This window comes from Rhinolophus sinicus, chromosome 15 (genome assembly GCF_057876585.1).
Source record: "Rhinolophus sinicus isolate RSI-liver-muscle chromosome 15, RSI-T2T, whole genome shotgun sequence".
In the NCBI taxonomy this organism is placed as follows: domain Eukaryota; kingdom Metazoa; phylum Chordata; class Mammalia; order Chiroptera; family Rhinolophidae; genus Rhinolophus; species Rhinolophus sinicus.
The window spans coordinates 48,732,839-48,756,099 of record NC_142515.1 but is presented as its reverse complement, the minus strand read 5'-3'; the positions used below and the strand labels follow the sequence as shown (position 1 = coordinate 48,756,099).

At 51.8% G+C, this 23,261-nt stretch overlaps 1 protein-coding gene across 1 annotated transcript in view; it reads left to right on the top strand.

Moving 5' to 3' along the window:
* The window catches only part of PCBD1 (pterin-4 alpha-carbinolamine dehydratase 1), a 90,151-nt gene that overhangs the window by 50,704 nt on the left and 16,186 nt on the right, over positions 1–23,261 (top strand). The window contains exons 3-4 of the mRNA XM_019712464.3: positions 13,863–13,915; positions 14,356–14,427. Coding sequence (XP_019568023.2) covers positions 13,863–13,915; positions 14,356–14,427 — 125 coding nt within the window. The remainder of the gene's footprint in view (positions 1–13,862; positions 13,916–14,355; positions 14,428–23,261) is intronic.

Below are 23,261 nucleotides of genomic sequence, written 5' to 3'. Positions count from 1 at the left end.
GATCCTCCATCCCCCAAACACATGGATGGATGGGGGTGACGTTGGCCGGCACGGGGATGTGTACGAAGGCCAGGTCTGGTAGGGCTGGGTGTGGAGCCAAATCTTACACAAGCGCCCGCCTCCCTTCTGCAGGAAGAATCAGGAAGGGCAGGGAGCCTTCCTCCTGTCTGGGCTCTGCCCCAGAATCCACAGTGACCCCCTTGCCCCTCACCTGCCCAGCCCAGCCCTGCCTGACCCGGGCAAGAGCTGGTTGGGTCCTCCTCCTCCCTGAGCCCAGGAGGAGGCTGGCTGCGAACGCACTGAGACCGTCCGAGGTGCTTGCTCCTGAAGGAGCTCCCAGTTGTCTGGTAGCTTCTGGCTGTTCTCGCTAATCAGAAGGGAACTGAGGGCGTCTTTCCTACCACCTACCACTGAAGAACTAGGAGGGCGCTAAGACCAGAGCTCTCCTCCATGTCCTTCTCTCCTGGGGAGGGGCAGGGGAGCTCCCCAGGTCTTTCAGATCAGCCTAGAACAGGGGCCTAGTGTAGTCCGGAATCTACACATTATCTCAGGATGGGTACATTAGCCCCGGCTAGCCTAGGACTAGCTCAGAGATTAGCCCAGACTCACCCATTAATCCAGAACACACACGTTAGCCAAGGTTAGCCCAGAGCCCAGGTAGCCTAGAATACTTGGGTTCACGTGGAATTCCTGTCAGCTCAGGATAGCCCAGATCACAAAGGTAAGGCCGGGTGAGTCCACAAGACATAGGTTTGATGACTTGGTACACCCGAGATAGATTGAAACAAATAGATTGGTCCCAAACAATAATTTTTCAATAATTTTCAAGCAGTAGAACACTCCTTCAAATAAAATCCCCCAAGAACCCAACACATAAAACAGATGAGGTTGAGCTTCTGTGATTGAAGGGGGATGGGACCCAGCCACTGGTGTGCTAGTAAAGATTCAACACTCTGGGTCCAGGGAAAAGCTCTGCTTTGTGGCTTTTTCTCATTTCTGTGGTGTAAATACTCCCACCGGGCAGATTTCAGGCTACCAACTTCCAGTCACCGAACTTAGAGTTGGAAAGAGATGCACATAATTGACTCAATGAGCCAGGTAAGCCAGCTCAGCACCAGAGCTGCCCACTCAGCCTTCAGGGAGTTTCTGGGGACGCCCCAGGACTCCATGCTTGGAGCCCAGGTCCGAGACGCAGACATCAGCCCAAGCACGGGGGTTAACTAGGCAGCTTCAGGCTTCTGAAATATGAAGGGAACCCAGAAAAGTGCTTGCCGTCCCCTGGCCAGCATGGGACAAGTGGGAAGTGAAATCAGTGGGGAGATCTGGCCTCAAGAATTTTCTGCATGACTTTGACGGAGTCCTGTTTTTCTGCCCTCTGGGTGTCAGTTTCCCCATCTGTACCATGAGGGCGCTGAGGAGGCCAGTGTCACCTCTGGAAGTCAGCACGCTCACTGTCATCACTCCCCACTTCCACCCCCTGCCCAGGCCTGGCACCCACCCCCAGCAAAGCCCCAGGCACTGAGTCACTCTTCCTCCATCCTTTGCACACCTGTCCCCAGCCAGCTGGTCGTGTGTCGTCCTTTGTCAACGCTGAGTCCTCCGTGCAGCCCAGGGTCAGCCCTCCACAGGGCCCAGCCGGATCGTACAGGATGCCTGAAGGAGCAACCGGAGGGTGACTCCTCACAGGTAACTGGGAGCATCAGAAGAGCCCAATCTACACTTTTACTTCTTAATTAAAACATGTTAAATTATGAAATATTTTGAACATGCGGAAAAGGACATTTAGCCACCACCCGGGTTTAGCAGATGTTAGCATTCAGCCAGGTTTCCCCCATGGGGACATGCAGCTCCCTCCTCTGAGCATCCTCAGTGCCCCTCTCCCGGGGCCCTCTGTTCTCATACTGGACCTAGCGGGGCAAGTGTGCCTGACTTCTCCCCGACCACCACCCCCACCCCAGGCAGAGGCTCCCCAGTGGACAGGAGTGGCTTCTTTGTGTATCTGCCTCACGCTTCTGTCACATGCTCCTCTGCTATCTCATTTTTCCTTATAACACCTGGTGAGTGAGATGTGGGTGAAGAAAGATTTAGTGTCTCCATTTTACAGAAGAGGAAACTGAGGCATTAGAGAGGAGAGCACAGCATGTTGGAGGCGGGTCAGCTGTGGACCCAGGTCTGTCCCTGAAATGAATGCTCTCTTTCCAATGAGCTCCCTGGCACCCTCTCCTGCTTCCCTCCCCTCAGGGCCTCCAGGAGGGGCTATAAATAGTCATGCTGTATCAGTAGGTGTAAATTGGGACTCTCCCAAGCAAGCTGGGCCACGCCTCAACCCTACCTTTGAAAATCCACCACAAGAGTGGGTTGAGAACCAGCAGTGTGTGAGGTACAGGGAAGCTGTGACAAAGAAGAGGCCATCTTCCCCAGAGGTGCTTTCAGAAGCCGAGGTGCCCCCTCAGCATACGTTTATTGCACCCAGTGGGCTAGGAGTGCTCTGACACATGCAAGACACACGGAATACTACTAACGCAGCAGGAAGCAGGAGGGAAGGTGGAGTTTGATTTTGGTCTTGAAAAGCAAACCCTGGTGAAATGGAGAAGAGAGGGAGATGCCACCTGCCAGAGGGCACCCGTGTTCAAAGCCCCAGGGTGGGAAACCTTACTGTCCATTTAGGCAGTGAGAGGGTTGGAAAGTGAGTGACAAAGATTAAACACACACACACACACACACACACACACACACACACACACACACTACCCATACATCAAGAGATGAATCGAATTCAGAATATGTAAAAAGGGAAAAAAGAAAAACTACCCCAAATCAAGAAGAAAACAGGCAACCTAATAAAAGGCAGTGGCACAAGGCCTGAATGCGCACTCTACGAAAGATGATCTCCAGCTGTCCAATAAGCTTGTGACAAGTTCTCAGCATCACCAGTTGCTACGGAAACAAACGCAAATGAAAACCCCAATGAGATACCATTAGACTCTCACCACAGGACTAAAATCAAGAAGCAATGCCGAGTCCCAGTGTTGACGAGACTGTGGAGCTACCAGCCGTCTCGCACGTTACTGGTGCGAGTGTTAATTGGTTCAGCCACTTGGGAAACTGTTTCCCAGCATTTACTGAAACTCAACACATGCCTGTGTTGTGATGCCGACATTCCGCTCACAGGTGTTATCCCACGAGAAATGAAAGCCAATGATCACCAAAAGACATGTACAAAAACGGTCATCACAGCTTTCTTCATAAGAACCCCAAACTGAAAAGAACTCTAATGCCCAGCTACTGTCGAGTGGATAAATAAACCATTCTTTCCATGAAATACTCCACAGCACTGAAAAATAACAAACGACCGACCCATGCAAATGTGTGGATGATTCTCAAAGACATGATGCTCAATGAACAAGGCAGCAGAAATGAATATACTCGTATGCTGTTTGCCTCCACTTAAATGAAGCTCAAAGGTAGATGAAATTAACTTTGGGAATTAAAGTCTGAAGAGCAGTTACCTCGGGGAGATTATTGACTGGAAAGGGGCACAAGGGAATCTCCTGGACTGTGGGAATTGTTCTGTGTCTTGATCCATGAGGCATTTACATGGGTGGATATCCATGTAGAAATCCATTGACCTACACACCTAAGATTTCAGCACTTTATACTAAGAAATACTTCAACAAATACACGTTTGTAATCCCTTCAGAGAAGACGGAACATGGAGTGGAGAGGGCAACGGAGGGGCAAGACAACTGCTCACTCGGAGGCTTTGCAACATCCCAGGTGAGAGAGAATGAGCAAACCAGCAGGAAACAGGTGCCAGGTGTGGGCTCAGCCAGTGACGCTACAGGAAACCGGAGGAACGTGTCAGGGGTGTGGGCAGGTGGGGGAGGCTTCGGGGAGGTGAGAGAAGGGGAGGAAGTGACACTCCAAGGTGTCATCTAGAATGGGCACCCCTGCGATTCCGTCCCAACACTGAGCAGCCCCAGAGGGGTGAGCTCCTGAGCCCGGCAGGGTTCAACCAGAATAGGCAGCCCCATTTGTTGAGCCCTCTGTCACCTGTGGAAGGCCCTGTGCCGAAGGATTTCCACGAGCTCGCTCATCAAGCCTGTGAAGGAGGCCTATTTTTCCAATTTTACAGATGTGCAAACTAAGGCTTTGAGAGCTGAATGATAGTACCAGGACCCCAATCTGTCACCCCACCCTGTTATTAATCATGACACACCAGAGGTGGATGACCATTTGGCAGGGAAAACTTGGAAGGGATGCAGCATGGGTGAAGCCACCTGGGCAGAAGCACGTTGGGAAAATTGGGAATCTATACCTTCTCGGGGCTGCCCAGGAGCCCTGGGCGCATACAGGTTGGGAAGGGGTGGGTTGGATGAGGGTGGCAGTAATTCTGAACATGGATATGGAACAGAGGGAGATTGGAAGTTGCCAAGCCCTGTCCTAGGCCCTTACTCCCCCCACAATGGTCCTCGAAGGGGAGGACTGGTACTCCCATATACAGATGAGGGGATGGGTGCTCACAGCGGTCAGCCAGGGATGGCAAAGGCCCAGAGTGCAGACCCTAAGCACAGCCTGTCAACTGCCCTGGGTCCTGGGCATGGAGGGTTGGTACTGCCCAGTGGATGGGGCACAGACGACAAATTCTGAGAGGCCCAGAGAACGAGAGAAGGAGGGAAAAGGATCAGTAAGGAGGAGAGAGAGAGAGAGAGAGAGAGAGAGGATGAGGTGGGGTGGGGGCAGGGGCAGGGACAGGCGCAGAGGCAAGTGGTGCGGAAGTGGGCGACAGCAGATGTTTGCCAGCAGCTGTGAACTTACAAGATAGATGCTGCTGACAAGTTTGTGGGGCAGGTCCCTGTCCTCCTGCACCAGAGCAGTTCCACCTGAGTCCAGGCAGCTAGGAGTGTAAAGGGGCGAGGGTCAGCAGAAGGCCAGGCTGGACTCTCCCAGAGAGACCCCCACCCAGACTCTGTGACACTGGGCTTCAGTGTTCTCATCTGGGCAATGGGCCTCACGGACTTTGCCAGCTCTGTCGGGCACTGAGCCACCAAGGTATGTCCCCTGCACCGAGCCCGTCTGCAGTGTTACACCCTCCTCGCCCAGCCTCCTGGCTCCCTGTGGGAAGTGTGGTCAACTCCAGCTCAGCACCACTAACCTGGGCGTCCAATCTCCTCTCCAAAAGATGGGGCCAAAGACTGCCTGTCATCCCCCCAGGTCATCTTCATTACCCTGGAGGCAAACCTTTTCTTTTTTCTTTTTCCTTTTCCTTCCCCCCCACCCCCTCTCTCTGTCTCTCTTTCTTTCTTTCTTTCTTTCTTAGCTCTGGGGAGGAGGGAGGTGCCTTGTGGCTGACTGGAGAGGCTGATGTGCTGCTATTGTGGGGAGGAAACCAGAGAACTCCATCAACACCACTGTCAACTCTCCTAGAACCAGCTGGGCTCAAACCAAACTTTGCCACTTAAGAGCTGTGTGACCTGAGGCAGGTCACTCAAATTCTCTGAGTTGCTCATTTCTAAGGTAGAGATGAGATTGCCCTCTTTGCAGAGCTGACGTGAAGCCTGGCTGACCCTAGAGGTGTGAGAATCCCCCCAGCCCAGTGCCTAGCTCTCCATAGCATAAGAACATCTCCCCCCGGGCAGGAGAGGAACCAGCAACCAACTGTGGAACTAGAAGGGAACTTGGTGCTGACCCAACCCTTACTGATATCCAGAAAGACCAGAGAGGGCAGCTGGGAGGCAGGCCACACAGCCCATAGGGTGGTACGTAGCCCAAATCTCTATCTCCCAGGACAGTTCTCCCTGGTCTTGGAGGGGGCAGGGAGTGTGCAGCGATTACCCAAAGTCACCCCTGCCTCTTCTGCAGACACAGCAACTGCCGGCTCCACGATGGCATCTGGAGATGCCAGGCAAGAGTGGGCACGGAGAGCACGCCACAGGCCTCCTCAACTGCGGCTCTGTTGTTAAGGACAAAAGGACAGCCTTCCCTGAGCACCGCGGCTTGGGGGGGCGAGGGGGGCATGCACCTGTAGGAGGAGGTGTTGCTGAGGTGGGTTCCAGGCGAGCAGGGCCAGGTTTCCCTGTGCCCACAGTCCCCTGAAGCCCCCTCTCCCTGGCAGAGGCTCCGGGCTTAATTAAGCTGTCACTGCCACTTGCAATGTCACTTCTGATAGAGTCCAAGAGAGACGGAAGGATGAAGGTCACAGGAACCACAGATCCCTGAAACAGGGGGCCCCCATGTCAGCACCTCCTGGGTCCTTAATGCTAGCCAGCTGCCCTTTGAATGCCCGGCCCAGCCCCTCACACCAAGGAGGGGGCACTGTTCACAGCCCTGGCTTAATTAAATCAATAAACCACCAATGCAAATCTGGCTGAGGGCCAACTCTTTACGGTGCTCCATGCAGAGGGGGCTGAATTAACAGCTGCAGCAGGAAAACAAAAGGAGGGGAGAAGGAGAGACAGAGGGGAAGGAGAGAGAAGAGGAAAGCCAACCTGGCAGGGGCTCCGAAGCAGGCTGGGTGTCCCGACCCCCAGACCCCTTCTCTAGACCACACCATGACTCTATCTGCAGCACCCCTGTTGTCCTGTTCCCATCTTCAGGCTCTCCTTCCCGCTTCCTGCCAACATGGCTTCAGGAAATGTTTTACTATCAGTCATTTACACCATAGTGAGAACTTGAAGCTGGACAGACTGTACTGATGCCCTGATCCCACTTCATTTTGGGAAGGAGGCAGCTGGGGCTCAAGGGGAAACTTCCAAGCCTCCCCCATCAGCCTGCAGCTCCTCCTGCAGGTCCCCAGGCCTGTACCAGGGCCCTCACACTGCACAGCCTCCCACTCTGTGGTCTTGCTTTCCTTCCTCTCACAGGATGGGTGGGAAGTCAAAATGTCTGATTTGGTGGAAAAGAAAGGCATGTACTAGGGCCATGCTGGCCAGGGCAGGCTACCAGAATAGAAGTCCTGCAGGGTCCCTTTCTTCAGGGTGGGGCCCCACAAGGGCCCAGAAAAGCAGCCCAGCTCACCCTCTGTTCTGCATTTTTTGGGAGACCTGGTTAACCGGAAGCTTGTCCGCTGGGTAGGCTGTGTGGCCTGGGGCCAGCCCCTGGCCCTTTCTATGGCCTCTGGATCACAAAAGGCTCAGAATAGATAATGTGTAAATGACTTTCTAGCTTAGATGCTCTCTGCACCAGGGTCTATAAGGGGAGACCTGACTCTTCGACAAGCCTAGAGCTAGGCCTGAGCTGCGACATCCTATGTTCAGAGCCAGAGATACCTGCTGGGTGAGCCCCAGGATCCCTGAGCTCCCTCCGTTTTCCCATCTGTAAAATGGAGGTAATGACAGATATGGATCCCACGTGTGGGAGGATGATGCATTAATGAATGCTCTCAGAGCCTCAGATGGGAAAACCAGGAGCCTTTGTGGGGCCAGAGGATATAGGGAGGCAGCATAGGGATGCTTGATGCCAGGCTGGATGCTGGCTCTGCTCCTCTGGTCTAAAAAATGCCCTTGAGCAACACAGCCACCTCTAGTCCCCTGGAGAGACCTTCCCAGGACTCACTCCCTCGGGACCTTGAGGAAATGCTTCCCTTTGGGTCCCCCAGTTCCCTCCTCCGTAAATGATTCTGAAGCCCTATGACCCAGGTTCCAAACTCCAGGGAAAGTGACAGCATTTTACCCACTGCCCCTCCATCTGACTAGGCTTCACACATGCCCAGTGTCATGAGGGGCACAGAGGAAACATGGACAGGGTGCCCGTCATCAGGAGGCTATGTCTCCCCTCAGCAGACAAGGGATAAAGAAATGAGAGAAGTTTAGCATCAACCCACATAAAGATGTTAAGATACATGGCCACATAGCCCAGATGCCTCAGCAGGGAAGGCAAACATAAGGCACTACAGTCTCCCCTTCCGTGACCCTGGCAGACATCACTAATCAATCATGCCATTCTTTCCAGCTGAGCTGGATGCAGCCTCCCTGGTCCTTCTGTCACTGTGCTCCAGGTGTCCCCCAGCCTGATCTCTGGAATTAGCAAGCAAAATGGGGCTCCCCTGCCCCCAGAGGTCTCAGGAGGCTTCCTGGGGGACAGAAATCTTCACCTTGGCTTTAAAAGAAGAAACTGGATAGTTGAAGAGAAAGGAGAGGGTGTTTCTGGTGGCAGGAGCAGTGTGAGTAGAGATCTGGAGAGGAAAATCCACACAGCATATTCCAGGACAGTGGGGTCAGCGGCCAGAGGGGAGGGATGTGAAGGGGAGGAGAGGGAGGCAGAGTGGAACGTGGGAGGGGTCCCCAAAGCCAGAGGCTAGCCCCCTCTTCTCCACAAGTTGGTTGATTGAGCCTATAGCCCCGTCGCCTTCTGCATTCTCTCCACAGCCTGGGGAAGACCTGGAGTGGCCTGAGGTGAGCAAGGTGGCTCTGGCCATACCCATTAACCTCCCAGGTGACAAGAAAATCTGCAACCTCGTTCTGCCCATGCTGGGTTGCAGAGTAGGTGCCTGGGATGCATAAACCATCTCTGTCAGCTCAACTTCGTGGGTGATTTATAGCCATGTCCAGCCCAGTCCAGCCACTTGCCCAGGGGTACCCCATGCCACAGAGAGAGGTGTCCTCCATCACTGCACAACAGGGACCAAGTGAAGATCAGCCAGCTCAGACACTGGCCCGTGCCCAGGCTTCGAGAGCTCCAGGATGCAGGAGGCACACAGGCCAAGGACAGGTGCACAATCTAACCCCTTTCTGTGCCCTGGAGTCTCCTCCCTGGAAGGCAATTCTCCACTCACACTTCCCTTCAGAGCCTACTTTAGCTCTCACCTTTACAAGGGAGCCCACCAGGATTTCCCCCCCAAGACCCAAACAGCTGCACAGAATGTCAGGAGACCTGTCTATAGTTCCTACCTAATGATAACCTGCTGAGGGACTCCGGCAAGCCATCCCTCTACCCGGGCCTTGGTTTCTCCACTTGTCACCGAGGGAGCTGGACAAGAGAGTCTACAGGCGTCCAGCAATAAGAATTCTCCCATTATCTCCAGATGGAGGAGTCCAGCTGTCTGGCTGGCCTCGGGCCACTGGGTCATCTGGTGTCCATCGGCCTTGTCCTGCTGCCCTCCGAGTCTAGCCCGGGTGCTGATGGGCAACCTGAGGAGGGTCAAAGGCCCAGGACCTCAGACCAACACAGCTGGGGGACACCTCAAGGACCATATGGGCCAAACCTTACCTTTCCCAGATGGGTAATGGAGGCCCAGAGAGGGCAATGACTTACCCAAGGTTGCACAGCAAGCCACTCACAGCCAGGACTCATACCTTAGTTGGGTCTTGCTTGGTGATGAGGCTCATGGGTACAAAGGCTGTATTTACTGTTCCATCCCCGTCACTCATAGGCAAGGTGGGGTTGGGGGGTGTCACTGACCCCTGATTGGGGGTAACACAGAGGAAATGGCCCCCATCTGCCAAGAACCTCCAATTAAGACAAGACAAAGAGATTCTAGTGGGGAATGGGAGGCAGAGAGAGTTCCCTCCCCTCTAAATCTCTTCCTGCCAGCTCCCTGCTGCCTGTCATTCCACCATAAGTGATTTGGATTAAAAACTGCTCTCTTTAGAGAAAGTTATAAAGTAATTTCCTAGCATCTCAGTATGAATGAATTCATCAGAAGTCTCTGGGGAAGTAGGGCCTGAAAGCAAATAAGGGACTCAAAGAGAAACACCTTTACTCCCTTTCAGGGTGCAGAGAAAACTTTCTAGAATTCTCTCCCTACAGGCAACGCTGTGGCCTCACATGTGGCTTACAGCTTACCCCAGCACACGTGTGAGCGCATGTGTACACACACACACACACACACTCACACACACCACGGCCAAGGCCCGAGTGAAAGTGTCAGGCTGGCAAAGACTGAGCAACGGAGCAGACTTTCTCAGGGTGGGGAGCTGCCTGACCCTGGAGGCATCCAAACCAAAGCAGTGGCATGATGAGGGGACATCCCAGAGACGCTCAGACATTTGGTCACATACCCTCCTCCTGCTACTTCATTAGCTCAAGGCCTATTGACCTGAATGCAAGTTCACAAATGTCCCTGCCCTGCCCTTCTGGGCCCTGCCACCAGGGCTCCAGCATCTGAGATGTTCTCTGAATGCCAGTGGACACGGCCCCAGCAGGGATGGTCCCCCTCAGGGGCTGGCAGCCCTGCTTGTCATGGAGATCGAGGGTCCTCAGAGCCCCCATAAGTGAGGCCACAGCCCACTCCTCGCCTGCTGGCTGTGAGCTGCAGGTCCTCTTGTCGTCACTCAGGAGGGTGACAAGTGGGCATGGCCTTTGACCAAGCAAACGACAGTCCCAAAGTCCCTCACTCAAAAGTAAGTTTCCCCACTTGCCCTGCAGAGTCACTCAAGTCAGGACACAGGGGGCCTGGCCTGCATACCTCTCACTCTCACTCTCACTCTCTTGCTCTCCCCCCACCCCCATTTCCTAAACTTGCTGTCTACTTCTCTAAACTCTCTGAATTTCCCTCTTTTTGTCTGTTTCATTCTCCATAGTCTCTCCTTCAGGTCTCTTTGTGTATGTCTGATCTCCTCTCCTTCCGTCTCTATCCCTCTTTGTCTCTGTCTTCTTTCCCTCATTCCCCCCACCGCCTCCCCCCTCCTCTCTGCACCCCCAGCCTCCCAGCCCTGCAGAGTTTCCCACTGGGAAGTGAGTGCTGAATCAGTGTTTCTGAGCGCAGTTGTGAGCTGACAAAAACTCTCCCTGTCTCCCCACAGAGACCGCCCAGGCAGCCTCCTCCCACTATTTCCCCACATTTCAACACCTGGGTTTTAAACATCTCCCAGCTGCTCAGCCCTGAGCCAGACTCTCCAGCAAGGAGGGGAGGGCAGAGGCAGCTCAGACGGTCAGTGAAAGCTGCTGATTCATGCATGTCCTGTCCCAGGCACTTTCCATATGTTATCCCAAGTCATCCTTAAATATCCACGGTAGCTTTTAATCATCTCATTTTACATGCAAGGAAACGGAGGCACAGAGAGACTACCCCAGCCAGGCTGCAGTTCAAACCCAAGTCTGCCTGATACCAAAACCCATGGGCTTTTTTATCTCCGTTGCACAGAGCCCAGAAAGCTGGGTGACCTAGGCTAGCAGTGCAGCCCGTGTTGGGAATCCATCCCTCAAGGTGCGTATGAACTAGTCCTGAGGTGGGGACATGCTCCCCAAGACCAAGGGCCACCCCACAACAGGCACCAAACGAGAAGTCAAAGGCGAGGACGAGGTCAGAAGGCAGCCTCGCGGGGTGGAGTCAGGGAAGGCTTTGCAGAGATGGCTGCCCCACCAGCAAGAGGAGAGGGCCCTCCAGGCAGGAGGAAGGGAGTCAAGGTTTGAGGTGGGCCTACGCGAACGGGGAGCATTAGCAGAGCTGGACGGGCAGATTAGGACCAGGCTGGGGAGACCCCAGCAGAGTCGGACAGAGGAGTCTAGAGCCTTGGGTTGGAGAGGTCCCACGGTCCACCCCTGCAGAACTCATGGGCCTTGGAGCCAGAGCTCTTTGATTTGATGTGAGGCCTCAGCCAGGTGAGAAGAACCCAGGAAAGGCCATCACAAAGCCATTGTCCTGGCCTAGCCTGCTTCAAACCTACTTTGTGGCTTCAAGCAAGTTGCTTAACCTCTCTGGGCTTCTCTGTAAGTTTAAATGGTAGAGCCAGAGAATCTCCAAAAGCCCTCCTGCCCTAGCATCCTGTCAATCCCACGAAGGACCAAGAAGTTCAGGGAGGTGAGGATCCAGGAAAACCAAGGTGGAGCTTTGGCCAGCAGAGGTCCCAGGCAGGGGCCCAGACAAGCACACGTTTGCCATTAGGGAAGCTGAGTAGGCCCAGGCTGACGGTGGGCGCTCAGGCTTTCCCAGAATGTCCCCTGGAACCCCCGAAATTCTAGACTAGGAGGTGCTGCTGAGGGCGGTTCCACCCACCTCCAGGCAGCATCTCCCACCACACACACACCTACAAGTGCTCTCTGGGTGGTGCTGGAGCCCCTGGGATCTGGGTCCGCCAAGAAATACCTCTGAAGAATGAAGGGGAGAGAAAATCCGCATGTTGGTAGCCAAAGAAGGTGGAAGGGGGCGGGGCCGACACCCCAGAGCTGCCTGCTTCCGGGGCTTTCACCAGTACCAATGGGAGAGATGGAGGGGCACCACAAAGGCTCGTCTAGAAAGAAGGGAGGAGACCCAGAAGAGGTCCACGTCTCAGACACCAAGAAAAGGTCAGGCTTCCAGAGAAGGGAGTGGTCACTGCGACCACAGAGAGTCCACTAGATTAGCCACCAGTGGTCAAGAAGGACGACTACCACAGAGTGAAACCATTCCGGACAGGGATAGTGGGGGTGGGGGAGGCGCAGCACCTAGGAGAGGGCAGCAGTGAGAGAAGGAGACGAGGGACGAGGACAGAGAGCCGCAAGCAGGAAGATGAGAGGAGCAGGGGAGGAAAGGTGGGACAGGAGGGCTGCAGGGTGGGCAGAATGGACTAGCGATTCCCCAGAGGAGGGCCGGCAGAAATAAATGAGACAAAGGAAAAACCAACACCCGGCGCCTGTCCTCCCCTCCCCCAACACCAAAGTTAAAAATAGGTTGTGTGGTGAAAGGGAGACAGAATGAGAGCAGTCGTTTAAAGAGATGGAGGTAAAGGAGCTAGGGGGCAGGAGGACCGTCCCGCAGGCCTCAGCGAGGAGGAGAACAGGGACTGCACAGGGGCGGCTACATCTCTCCCCACCCAGGCAGTGACGCCAGGCTGAGGACCATCCTTCAGGCCGGCCCAGGGCCTGGAACGGCTTCCAGAAAATAACCCCCACCCACGCCATGCTCAGCTGGTTGACTGAGCCTGGGGTCTGGGCACCCGGACCTGGCAGGGTGGGGATTACAGTCCCACTGTACAGGTGAGGAAACTGAGGCTCAGAGTCCCTGACAGGCCTACTGACGACTCCTGGGCACCACAAGGGAATTTCACAACACAGGGGACGCCGTGGGCTTCCCTAGGCTCAGGATTAAAGACACAGGGGCACACTGAGTGCCCCACCTGTGCCAGCACCCAGCATCAAGGACGGCAGGAGGAAAGGGTGGGTGAACAAGCGAACAAGTGTGATCTGGCCACACATCCCATGACACTGCACCACCTTCCTGCACTGGCAGCTCTGGTAGGGAAACTGAGGCCCAAAGAGGGCAAGCTACCTGCCCCCCTGCTCACAGCAGCTGAAGTAGGTGCTGAGAACCAGGAGAGCTTTCTGTTCCCAGCCCAGCCCCACCCCAAACCGGCTGGGTGGCCAGGTAGACCCCCCTTCTCAGCTTCAGTTGTCTCATCACCCCATGTCCTTCCTGCCTACCTCCTGGGCACACCCATGCAGGAACTAATTAGTGGTTGGTTTGCAGAGGCAAAGCCCCATATTAACAAACATGGAGGGTTATTAGCCCTCAGAGCCTGAGAGGAAGCCCAGCTAGGGGCAGCCCCGTGCTGACAGGGCTGGTTTCCCTGCACAAACTTAGGGTGTCATTACTTTTGTTAGTAGGCAGCATGATTATTGGATGTTGTTAATAATCCCTTACGTTTATAGACAGCCTTTCTTCCAAGGATCTTAAAGCTTTTCCATTTAGCTTCCCCTTATTGCAGGAGGTCAATACCACAGCATGGAGAAGCATTTATCTCCATGTTTTTATGAGGCACAGAGAGGTTAGACCACTTGCCCAGGGCCACACAGCAAATCAGCAAGAGATTTGGAGTCAGTAGTCAAGCCTTCTGGGGCCCAGGAAGGACCCACACATGTTCTGGACACTCACTGATTCTCTTGGCCTCTCTCTGGCCATCTCAGGACAGGCCCACTCCTGACACTTGTCCAGTGTTTTCTTTCAGATTTAACCACATTTGACGAAGACGGGACGGATGGAATCGTTACCATTGAGCAGGTGAGGACATGGAGCCTCAGAGAAGTAAAGTGACTTACTCACGATCACACAGTAATGAGCAGGGAGAGAACTCAAATGCAGGTGTCCGGACTCCAGGGCCCCAACCAGGGCAGCACTAGCTAAGCTGTGGAGGCTCCTGTGGGAGAAGCACTGAGGTCGGTCTAATACGACAGAAGGAGGAAGGCCCTGTCCTGTTAGTCCTTCCGGCAGGGGCCAGGGTAGGGGACAGAGCCAGGAGCAGCAGGGGGAGCGTCTCCCTCCCTTGGCTCATGGGCGGTCCTGAAGGAGGGTGAGGAACAACAGGTGACCTGGACTGACAGGAGCTCCTCAGTGACTGAGTGACAGGGCAGATGGTGCCCCTCCCGTACCTCCATTTCCACAATTGCCAGATGAGGATGGGACTGGGCTGGGCGAGCCCTAAGCTTCCCTCTGGTTCTCAGGTTGCTGAGGTCTCTAAGAGCCTGAGGTCTGCCAGCAGGTCCAGCCCAGCAGAGCCCCTCTGGGACCTTTGGGTAAGGGGTGGGGGTGGGGACAGCCCTGCCCAGCCCCTCGCATGTCTAGGTGGCCTTCTGCCCAAGGAAGGACCCAGGGGTAAGGCAGGAAACCAGGGCCCTGGCCCACCATGCCACAGCTGGCAGTGACCTTGGGCAAGACCCTCACCTTGGGTCATCTGTCTACTCATCTGTCGAATAAAGGACTACGCTAATGTCCTCCCTGAAAGTCCCTCTGGCCCCAGGGCAGCCACAACCAAAGCTCCTGAAGGAGCAGCCGCCACCGCTCCAGCTGGTTTTGGTGTACAGGAGCCTGATTCAGACGTCAATAAACATTGATCGCCCAGCCTGCCCAGGTCACTGGGCTACAGAGAGACACCAATTAGGATGTGTTCATCTTCCTTCCAAGCTACTGGTCTCAGAGCTCCAGCCCAGGGTTCCTAGGCCTGGGGAGGCTCAGACGGGGAGGGCAGGCTCCTCCCAGGCCTCAGCTCCAGGCCGTGCTGGCAGCCAAAATCCCTGGTTAATGAAAACGGATGGGCTCGCCTCGGAGGCAGCGGAGGCAGGGCAGGCCTGGGACTAGAGGGAACTGTTCCATGGGCGGGGCTGGAGGGGAAGAGTGATTCATTATTGAGAAAGATGAGGAGAGGGAGCTAATGCGGAGAGGAGGACCCCAAAGCCTCCTCCTGAGAAACATGCCCCAGAGGGCCACTATAGAGGATCTCCAGGGGGATGTGGCCCAACGTTGGGGGGAGAAGGAAGAACGGATTTGATCTCAGCCGTGATTCTCCCCATGTCCAGGCACAGCATTTCAGAGCTGCCCAGTGAGTTTGCAAAGAGGATCTCCCTGGAGACTCACAGCCACTCCATGAGGCAGATACTGCCACCTCGTTGCACAGCTGGAGAAACTGGGGCCCAGAAAGAGCCCCAAACCTTTACCACATCACCCAAACTGGGCCTGAGCTGGGCTGTGGGCTCACTGACTCCCAGCCCAGAAGCTCCCTCCTCCATGCCCAGCTCCTGACCTGTAATTTGAACAAGTAGAAGGTCTATGTTACTGGCCTAAACGGCAAACCCTTCCCAGGCCTGCTGCCTGGGAACAGGGAGGCTCCAGTGAGACATGACGAGCACTTGCCAGCCCTCTGTCACCCGTTCTGATTCCTCTGTCACACACAGGAGATTTGGTGGGGTAGGGAGCAGGGAAGTGAAGGATGGGGAAAGTTCAATCAGTTTCTATAGGCATATTACAAGATCAACCAAAAGCAGCTACTGTGTTTCCCCGAAAATAAGACCCAGCAGGACCATCAGCACTAATGTGTCTTTTGGAGCAATTAATATAAGACTTGGTATTGTATTGTATTATAATACAATTATAATACAATACAAGATACAATACAATACAAATATAATACAATACAAATATAATACAATACAATATTATAACACAATATAAGACCGGGTCTTATATTAATTTTTGCTCCAAAAGACGCATTAGAGCTGATGGTCTGGCTGGGTCTTATTTTCGGGGAAACACGGTATGTCTCTCTGAGCAATTCCACCTCGGGGCCAGTCTCAGCTGTAAACAGGGACATAACAAAGCCTCCTTCACAGGACCTTTGTGAGGTTTCATTAAGACGAGGTGTGTCATGTCTGGCACTTGGGAAGCTTTGCTCCTGCCTTCACAGCTCTGCCTTAGCCAAGTTCAAGTTCTGGCTACTCTTCTCCCAAAGCCTGGCCCCTCCATTTCTTCCTCTGCCTAGGTGGCCTTCCTGAAATGCTAATCTGATCCCGACATTCCTGGGCTTAAGAACCTGTCAGTCCTGGATATGGGTTGAAATCAAAGAAGAGCTGCTAACTTTGTTCAGGTGCTCATGCTAATGTGATTGCGTGTGTTTTTAAGAGTCCCTAACTTTTCGAGCTACATCTTAAAATATTTATATATGAACTGACATGTGACTTGCTTCCAAATAATCTGAGGGCGAGAGGAGGGGTCAGGCTGAAGCTGACACAAACTTGGCAAATTGTTCACTGTCGAGCTAAGTGGTGGGTCTGTGAGGGTCATTATATAGCTTCCGACTTGTGTGTGTGTGCGTGTGTGCACGTGTGTGTGTGTGTGAGTGCGTGTATGTGTGCGTGCGTGTGTGTGTGCGTGTGTGTGTGTGTGTGTGCGTGTGTGTGTGTGTGTGAAATCTGTAATAAGAAGTTTTTAAACTGTAGAGGGAGAATGGGTGAAAACACTGCAGAATCGGGTCATAGCTGGCGGGCACACGGGTTCGTTATACGGCATACTTTGGTGTACATTTGAAAATTTTCAAATGAACAATGAACAGTGTGTTTGGGTTTTTTTCTTTTTAAAGAACTCTGTCTGCTCGTGCTTCCCCAGGATGGAGCTCCTTAGCACCACGGGGTGGGGGGCCTCTGTGAGCCGAGCCCACAGCCCCACCGTACCTCTCACGGTCCCAGCAACCCTACCCTTATACCTGACGCTCGAAATCCGGGACTGCCGTGCAACCAGACTCTCCAGTCAGTGTCACTTCCCAGAGCCCAGCACGAAGCCTGAAGCTCAGGAAATATCCACTGAGTATTACAAGGTCTCACCTAACACAGGACTCCATCTGGCAGCCTAAGTCCCAAAAATGGGTATCGTTTCCTGAGGTTGCCCTGCCCCCTGTTGGTGGAAAGATGCATTGCAGGGAAGGCTGGAAGCAAAACTGGATCCCTCTGGGCATACCTCCATCCAAGTCCACCATTTCCCCATCCTCTCACCCAGGCTATTAGGCAGAGCTCCGAACTAGGCTCACTAGGGGAAGCTTGCCCCAGAAACATGCAGAGCCTGTCATCATCAGCCTCTCCCGACCCCTCCAGGCCCAGCTCTGACAAGGCTGCCATGGCAGCCCACTGAGGCCTTAGGAACAGGCCTCCTCACTCAGGCCACTCGACCTTTGCTCAGACCCCCTCTCTGCCTGGAGTGCTCATACCCCCACACATGCACCCTGTTTCTGTCTGGCCAGCTAGTGAATCTTCAAAGCATACACCAAACATCCCCTCCTTGTGGACACCACTGTCCTCTGAATGTAGATTTACTCTGTGTCACACTGTTACAGCCCAGCCACATGCCTCTATGATAGCATTTGTCACCTGTATCAGTGGTGTAAAAAATAATAATAATAACAAATGGAGCCACTTTAAAATGCAGCCAGAGCTGCGATCCCAAAGGCATTGCCTTGCATATCTCAAACCTTTGGAATGTCAAAACAGTGCAAAATAACCTTTGGACTGGGCCTAAAGCAACACTGCGTCCTAAACAACTGTTTGCAAGAATAACAAGAAAGCAGATATTATAACTACTGGACTGAGGACTTCCAGACTGAAAATTAAAAACATTCTTTAGAATTAGCATCACTGTGCTAGCTTATCTGCACCAGTAGAAATGCCTTCCTTCTATTGATGTCATTGTTCCCCTTTCCTTTCTCATAAATACCCCTTGCCTTTGTCTCCTCGTCCAAACGCTATTTGGGTTTTTGCCGGAATCAGTGGTTCCCCAATAGCTATTCTTTTTTTTATCTCAAATAAATGCTTGTTGCCTCTCACTTTGAAAGGCCTTTTATTTTTAGGTTAACAGTACTGTGCCCATCTCCTTCCCTAGACTAGAGGGTCCTTGAGAGAAGACATTGGGTCTCGGTATGGCAGAGACCCATTAAGAACTGCACTTGTGTGTTTGGTTTCTTCCACTGTTGCCAAATTTCCCTTCTATCCTTGGGAAGGAAGCCTGACTCATGAGAAAGGTAGAGATGGTCATTTTTGCTCCTCTAAGGAAGAAACTAGAATTTTCTATTTCTAATGTCCAGAGCTCTGCTGTCTGATACGGTAGCCACCCGTCACACGTGGTCTTCAGACAGCTGTATGTGTCTGACCTACCCCTCACCCATCACCTAGAACTTCTGTGCAGATGGCCAGAGCCGTCCCAGAATGCAGTGGACTTAAGGCAGTAAGTGCCCTGTGACTGGAGGCATTCCCCCTCAGGAGATACCTCCTCCTGAAAACCAGTGGCCACCGTCTAGTGTTCTCAGGGCCCTTGAGTGGGTCTTAAGCTGTCTTTCAGGCCTCGTTTCATTCAATAACATTTAGTGAGTGTCTGTCTGAGCCAGGCACTGAGTTAAGCCCCGGGGACGTGATGGTGAAAGACCAACTGTCCCCTGGGGGACAAAATCACTGCCATCACCACCACCCTGGGTGAGAACCACTGCTCCAGACCCTTGGTATCGGTGATCATGGTACTTTTGGAAAAGGCGGGTGGGAAAGAGCCATTTGTGTTGGGAGTGGAGGAGGGAAGCAGCAGTCTGGGATTGGGGGACACGGAAGAGGGCCAGAGGTGGGCAGTTTCACCGCCGGCTCTGGGGCCACGAGCCCTTGGAGACTGCTGCAAGGACCTGGGAGAAGCAGCGTTGGTTGCCGGGGGAAAGGGTCTCTCCTTTGGGGCAGCCTCAGAGAAGGCTGGTTGCTGGAGCAGAAGCATCGGCAGCAGAGCAAAGGCCAGGGCCCAGCAGGGGCACGCTCTGTGGGAAACGTAGGACAGCATCCAGGCGCAGAAGCAGGACTCTTGCCTCACTGAAATGGGAAGCCTTCCTGTGGGACTGTGCAAACTTTGGAGGTTCATGAACTGCCTAGGAAGGTGGGGTGGAGGATGAACCCCCAGAATATATATTGCCCGTCCAGCCATTTTGGGGGGAGGGTCTCTACCACATTCTAATTTAATTTGAGAATATTTTAAGGGACACTATTTCATCCCAAAGATGTGAAGCATTTATACCTGCAACTATCATCTCAATAGCTCTCTTTTCCTGCCTTCCTGGCACTTGGCACAGCACTTGGCATGTGGAAGTTAAACAAGTACAGATGAGGAAGGAAAGGAGGGAAGGGCAGTTGCCCTTGACTACACGCAATTGGGGAGAAAGTGCATGAAAACCGACACAGGAACCAGAATTATGAACTTGTAGAAGCTTCTACTTGGAAGGAATCAAAGGACCATCTGGTCAAAAGCTCAGCCCCACGCAGCAGTCCTACAGCAGGCTTACCGGGGTCGGTGCAATCACCTCCTGCCTCCCAGGGATCGCAGAGCTCCCTGCTTTTGAGGGGGGGGCCCATCCTCTGTGGGACAGGCATGGCTGATTCAAAGTTCTTCTAATCCATGGAAAATATTAGAACTGAATAGAGAGTTTATCAACGTGACTGGAGACGAAGTACCATCAAAATTCACACCTCTCCTATATATTCAGCAATAGCCAATTAGAAATGTGATGGGGAAAATATTCCATTCACCATGGCCAACCTAGACTATAAAAGAATCGACTTAATGAGAAATGTCCAGGTCCTGTGTGAGGAACACAATAAACAAAACTTCGCTGAAGGACATAAAGGAGGCCTGAATAAATGGAGTGATATATCATGCCCCACGCTGGGAAGACTCAATAATGCAAAGGTGTCAATTCCTCCCAAATTACATCTATAAATTCAATGCATTCCCAATCAGAATCCTAAAGAGGTTTTTATAGAACTTGACAAGCTGATTTCAAAGCTCACCTGAAAGAGTAAACAAGCAAGAATAGCCAAGAACATTTTGAAAAAGAAGACAAATGAGATGAGACTTGACCTACCAGGTATTAAAACACACTATAAAGCTAGAGTAATTAAAGCAGGGTGGAGTTGATGGATCAAAGGGACAGAACAAAGAACGTAGAAAGCAAGCCATGGGGATTATGGGAATTTGGCGTAATACAAAAGTGGCACTCAGATTGGAGGGGGAAAGATGGACTAGCCAAGGTGTTTTTTAAAGTAGTGTGGGATGACTGTCTATCCACTTGGAAAATAAAATGCCAACTGTTGCTGTTTTATCGCATATGATGTCCAAAAGTAAATTCCAGAGCAAGTAATAATCGGAACTTTTTTACCAACTGTCAAAGTATTAGAAGGCAATAGACACCAATCTTTTTTCACCTTGGGGTGAGGAAGTCCTTTCTAAGCAAGACATGGAATCCGGAAACCATAAAGGAAAAGGCAGACGTATTTGACCATCTATAAATTAAACATGTCCCTATGCCACTAAGCTAAGAGGCAAATGAGATTCAAAGAAAATACTTACACATATGGAATAAATGAGGGGCTATTATCCTATAAATCAACAAGAAAAAGACAGCCTGAATTAAGAAAAATAGAGGAAGATAGCAGACAGGTTAGTGAGAGGAAAGCCAAGAACATGTGTGTTAGTGAGCAAGCCGTCACTGAGAGCAGCGCAGCTGGTCCCCCAGGGCTGGGGGCTGTGTAGAACACTCCAGAATCATTCCACAAGGGGCAAGGAAGCAGATATTTATCCGCTAAGCCCAGCTCTACTGGTTGAGTGTGGACTATTAACTCCCTCTCACTTGCAGTCCGTCTGGAACAGAGCTCATTTCTGTGGGCAGAGACAGCCCTCAGGCAGAGGCGGGCATCAAGTGGGAAGAGAAACTGTGTGCAGGTGACCTTCAGCGTGGGGCTGGAGGTCAAGGTATTAAATAGTATGAAATGATCGTTTATCCACTTGAAAAATAAAATAAGTGTTGTTGTTGTATTTCACCAGATGAGCCAAAGTAAACTCCTGAGAAATGAATAATCTGAACACTTTTTACCAACTGTCAAAATATTAGAAGGCAATAGAGACATGGAAACTCTCCCAAGCACTTAACATGGAACATCTCGTCCTTACATAAACCCTACAAGGCAACTATTATCCCCATTTTACAGTTGAGGAAATTGAAGCTCCAACAGGTTAAGTACCTGGCTCAAGATCCCACAATTAGGCAAGTGGAGCAGCTGGACCTCAGAGCAGCCTGCGTCCCATTCCTGTGGTCATGTCTGTGTGGTGACGAGGTGGCTGCAGACCAGGGTGGGGAAGGCGGTTATTTTAACATTTCGTGCCCAATCATTTCATCCTGCTCTTTGTTGTTGTTGTTATTTTTAACATTATTACTATGAGCATGAGTTCTTTCTATAATTTAGAAAAAGGTGCTTCCTTGTTGTTATTTTTTTGTGCTTTTTTTTTTTTTTTTGCTTTTTTCATTTTAGATCCTTAGCCTAGGATCTGGAAAAAAAAAAAATGAGTGCTACATAAATGTAAGTCTCAGAGTTGTCACTGTTAGACAGTACTTCTAGAATACAATATATATTTTGTTCAGTAGCCATCTCAGCCACACACACAAAAAAAAGAAAGAAAGGAAAAATAAAAAACTCAGTACATGAATTTAGGAAACATTTGCTGAGAGGCTATGAAGTACAGGGCAGAGTGCCAGATGCCCAGGGGATTCAGAGGTGCCATTTTTCATCCTTCAGGATCATGAGAAAGAAGAGAAATGAAGTACTGAGGAAAGAGAAACAGAAAGGGTGGTCAGGAACTGGGTGGGGTCCCTGGCCAGCAATAGGTTAAACCCTTGTCTTATGTCACTCCATCTTTCCCTACGTCACATCCCTCAGGTTGGTTTGTTAGAGTAAATTGTTGGGCAAGTTTGGGGATCAGGCTCCGGGCACGCTGAGTTGGGGATACTTAATTTGGATTTAGAGGGATACATGAACGTGATTCTTGGCCATATCCATGCCTAGGTTAATTATTACTAGCCATGGTGGTTATAAGAATCCCTTCCAGATATAGTTCCACCTCCCTCTGTACTGACTCACCCAGCATTGTGACCTAAAGGTGCAGGGTCAGAAGAAGTTGGAAGGGGTATGACTATGTCTTATGGTCCCTGGCAGAGAAGCAGGTGGGTAATGGAGGAGAAACAAAGCTCGATGTGTACAGAACCCATATCTACTCTGGAAAATGCTTCCAATCATCAGATGTGTAATATTTATAAGCAGACAATTTCATCTTTTTGAAAAAATCATTTTTGGAAAGCTTTTGAGTGTGGCTTTTGTCACTCGGCATGTGCTTTTGAGACTCCTCCATGTTGTTGCATGAGTCAGCAGTTCGTTTCTTTATGTTGCTGGGTAGTATTCCAGTGTCTGAATGGACTACCTTTGTTTATTCATTCATCTATTGATGGATATTTTGATTATTTCCAAACACAGCTGTCATACATATTTGCATACAGGTTTTTGTGTGGACATGCTTTCGTTTCTCTTGGAGTGGGCTTGCTGATTCATAAGATAATTGTATGTTTAACTTCAAAAGAAATTGCCAAATTATTTTCCAAGGGGCTGACCCATTCTGTTTTTCCACCAGCAATGTATGAGAGTTCCAGGGATCCCACGTCCTCCTCAGCACATGGTATTGTCAGGTGGAATGTTTTTACAGTCCTTCCATACTCTTGCCCTTCTCTGTTGGTAAAAAGACTGCGATTGTTGCAGCTAAATGCTAGGTTGGAGGTGGTGGAGGGGTGGGCTCTCTGCTGGAGTTTGCTCAGTGCTTCTGCCCATCGCCCAGACTGCCTTCTATCTGTGGGGGGTCTTGTAAGGAGTTTCCCACTCCTCCCCAGAGGTAGCTGGCTTCTAATGATATTGGTATAGGCTCCCTGACCCAGAACTGGTTCCCACACCTCCCCCATGGCAGAGGGATTTTTTGCTCCTACCAGAAAAGATGGGTCTTGATCTGGGCCCTGGGAGTGACAGGTTTTGTTGGCCCTCTCCTAGTGACTTAGGGCTTTTGCTTCTTTAAGACAAGGGTCTAGAGTGGAAGGTGGGGTTTGGCACTTTTCCAGCAGCAGCAGCCAATCCCCGCCTACCCCTTCTTGGCTGAGGGGATCTCATTCCCATCTCTCTCCCTTATCCCACTCTTTTCTTCTGAGCACTCACTGTAGGTCCATAAATAAAAGCTGTTGGTATGTGCAAAC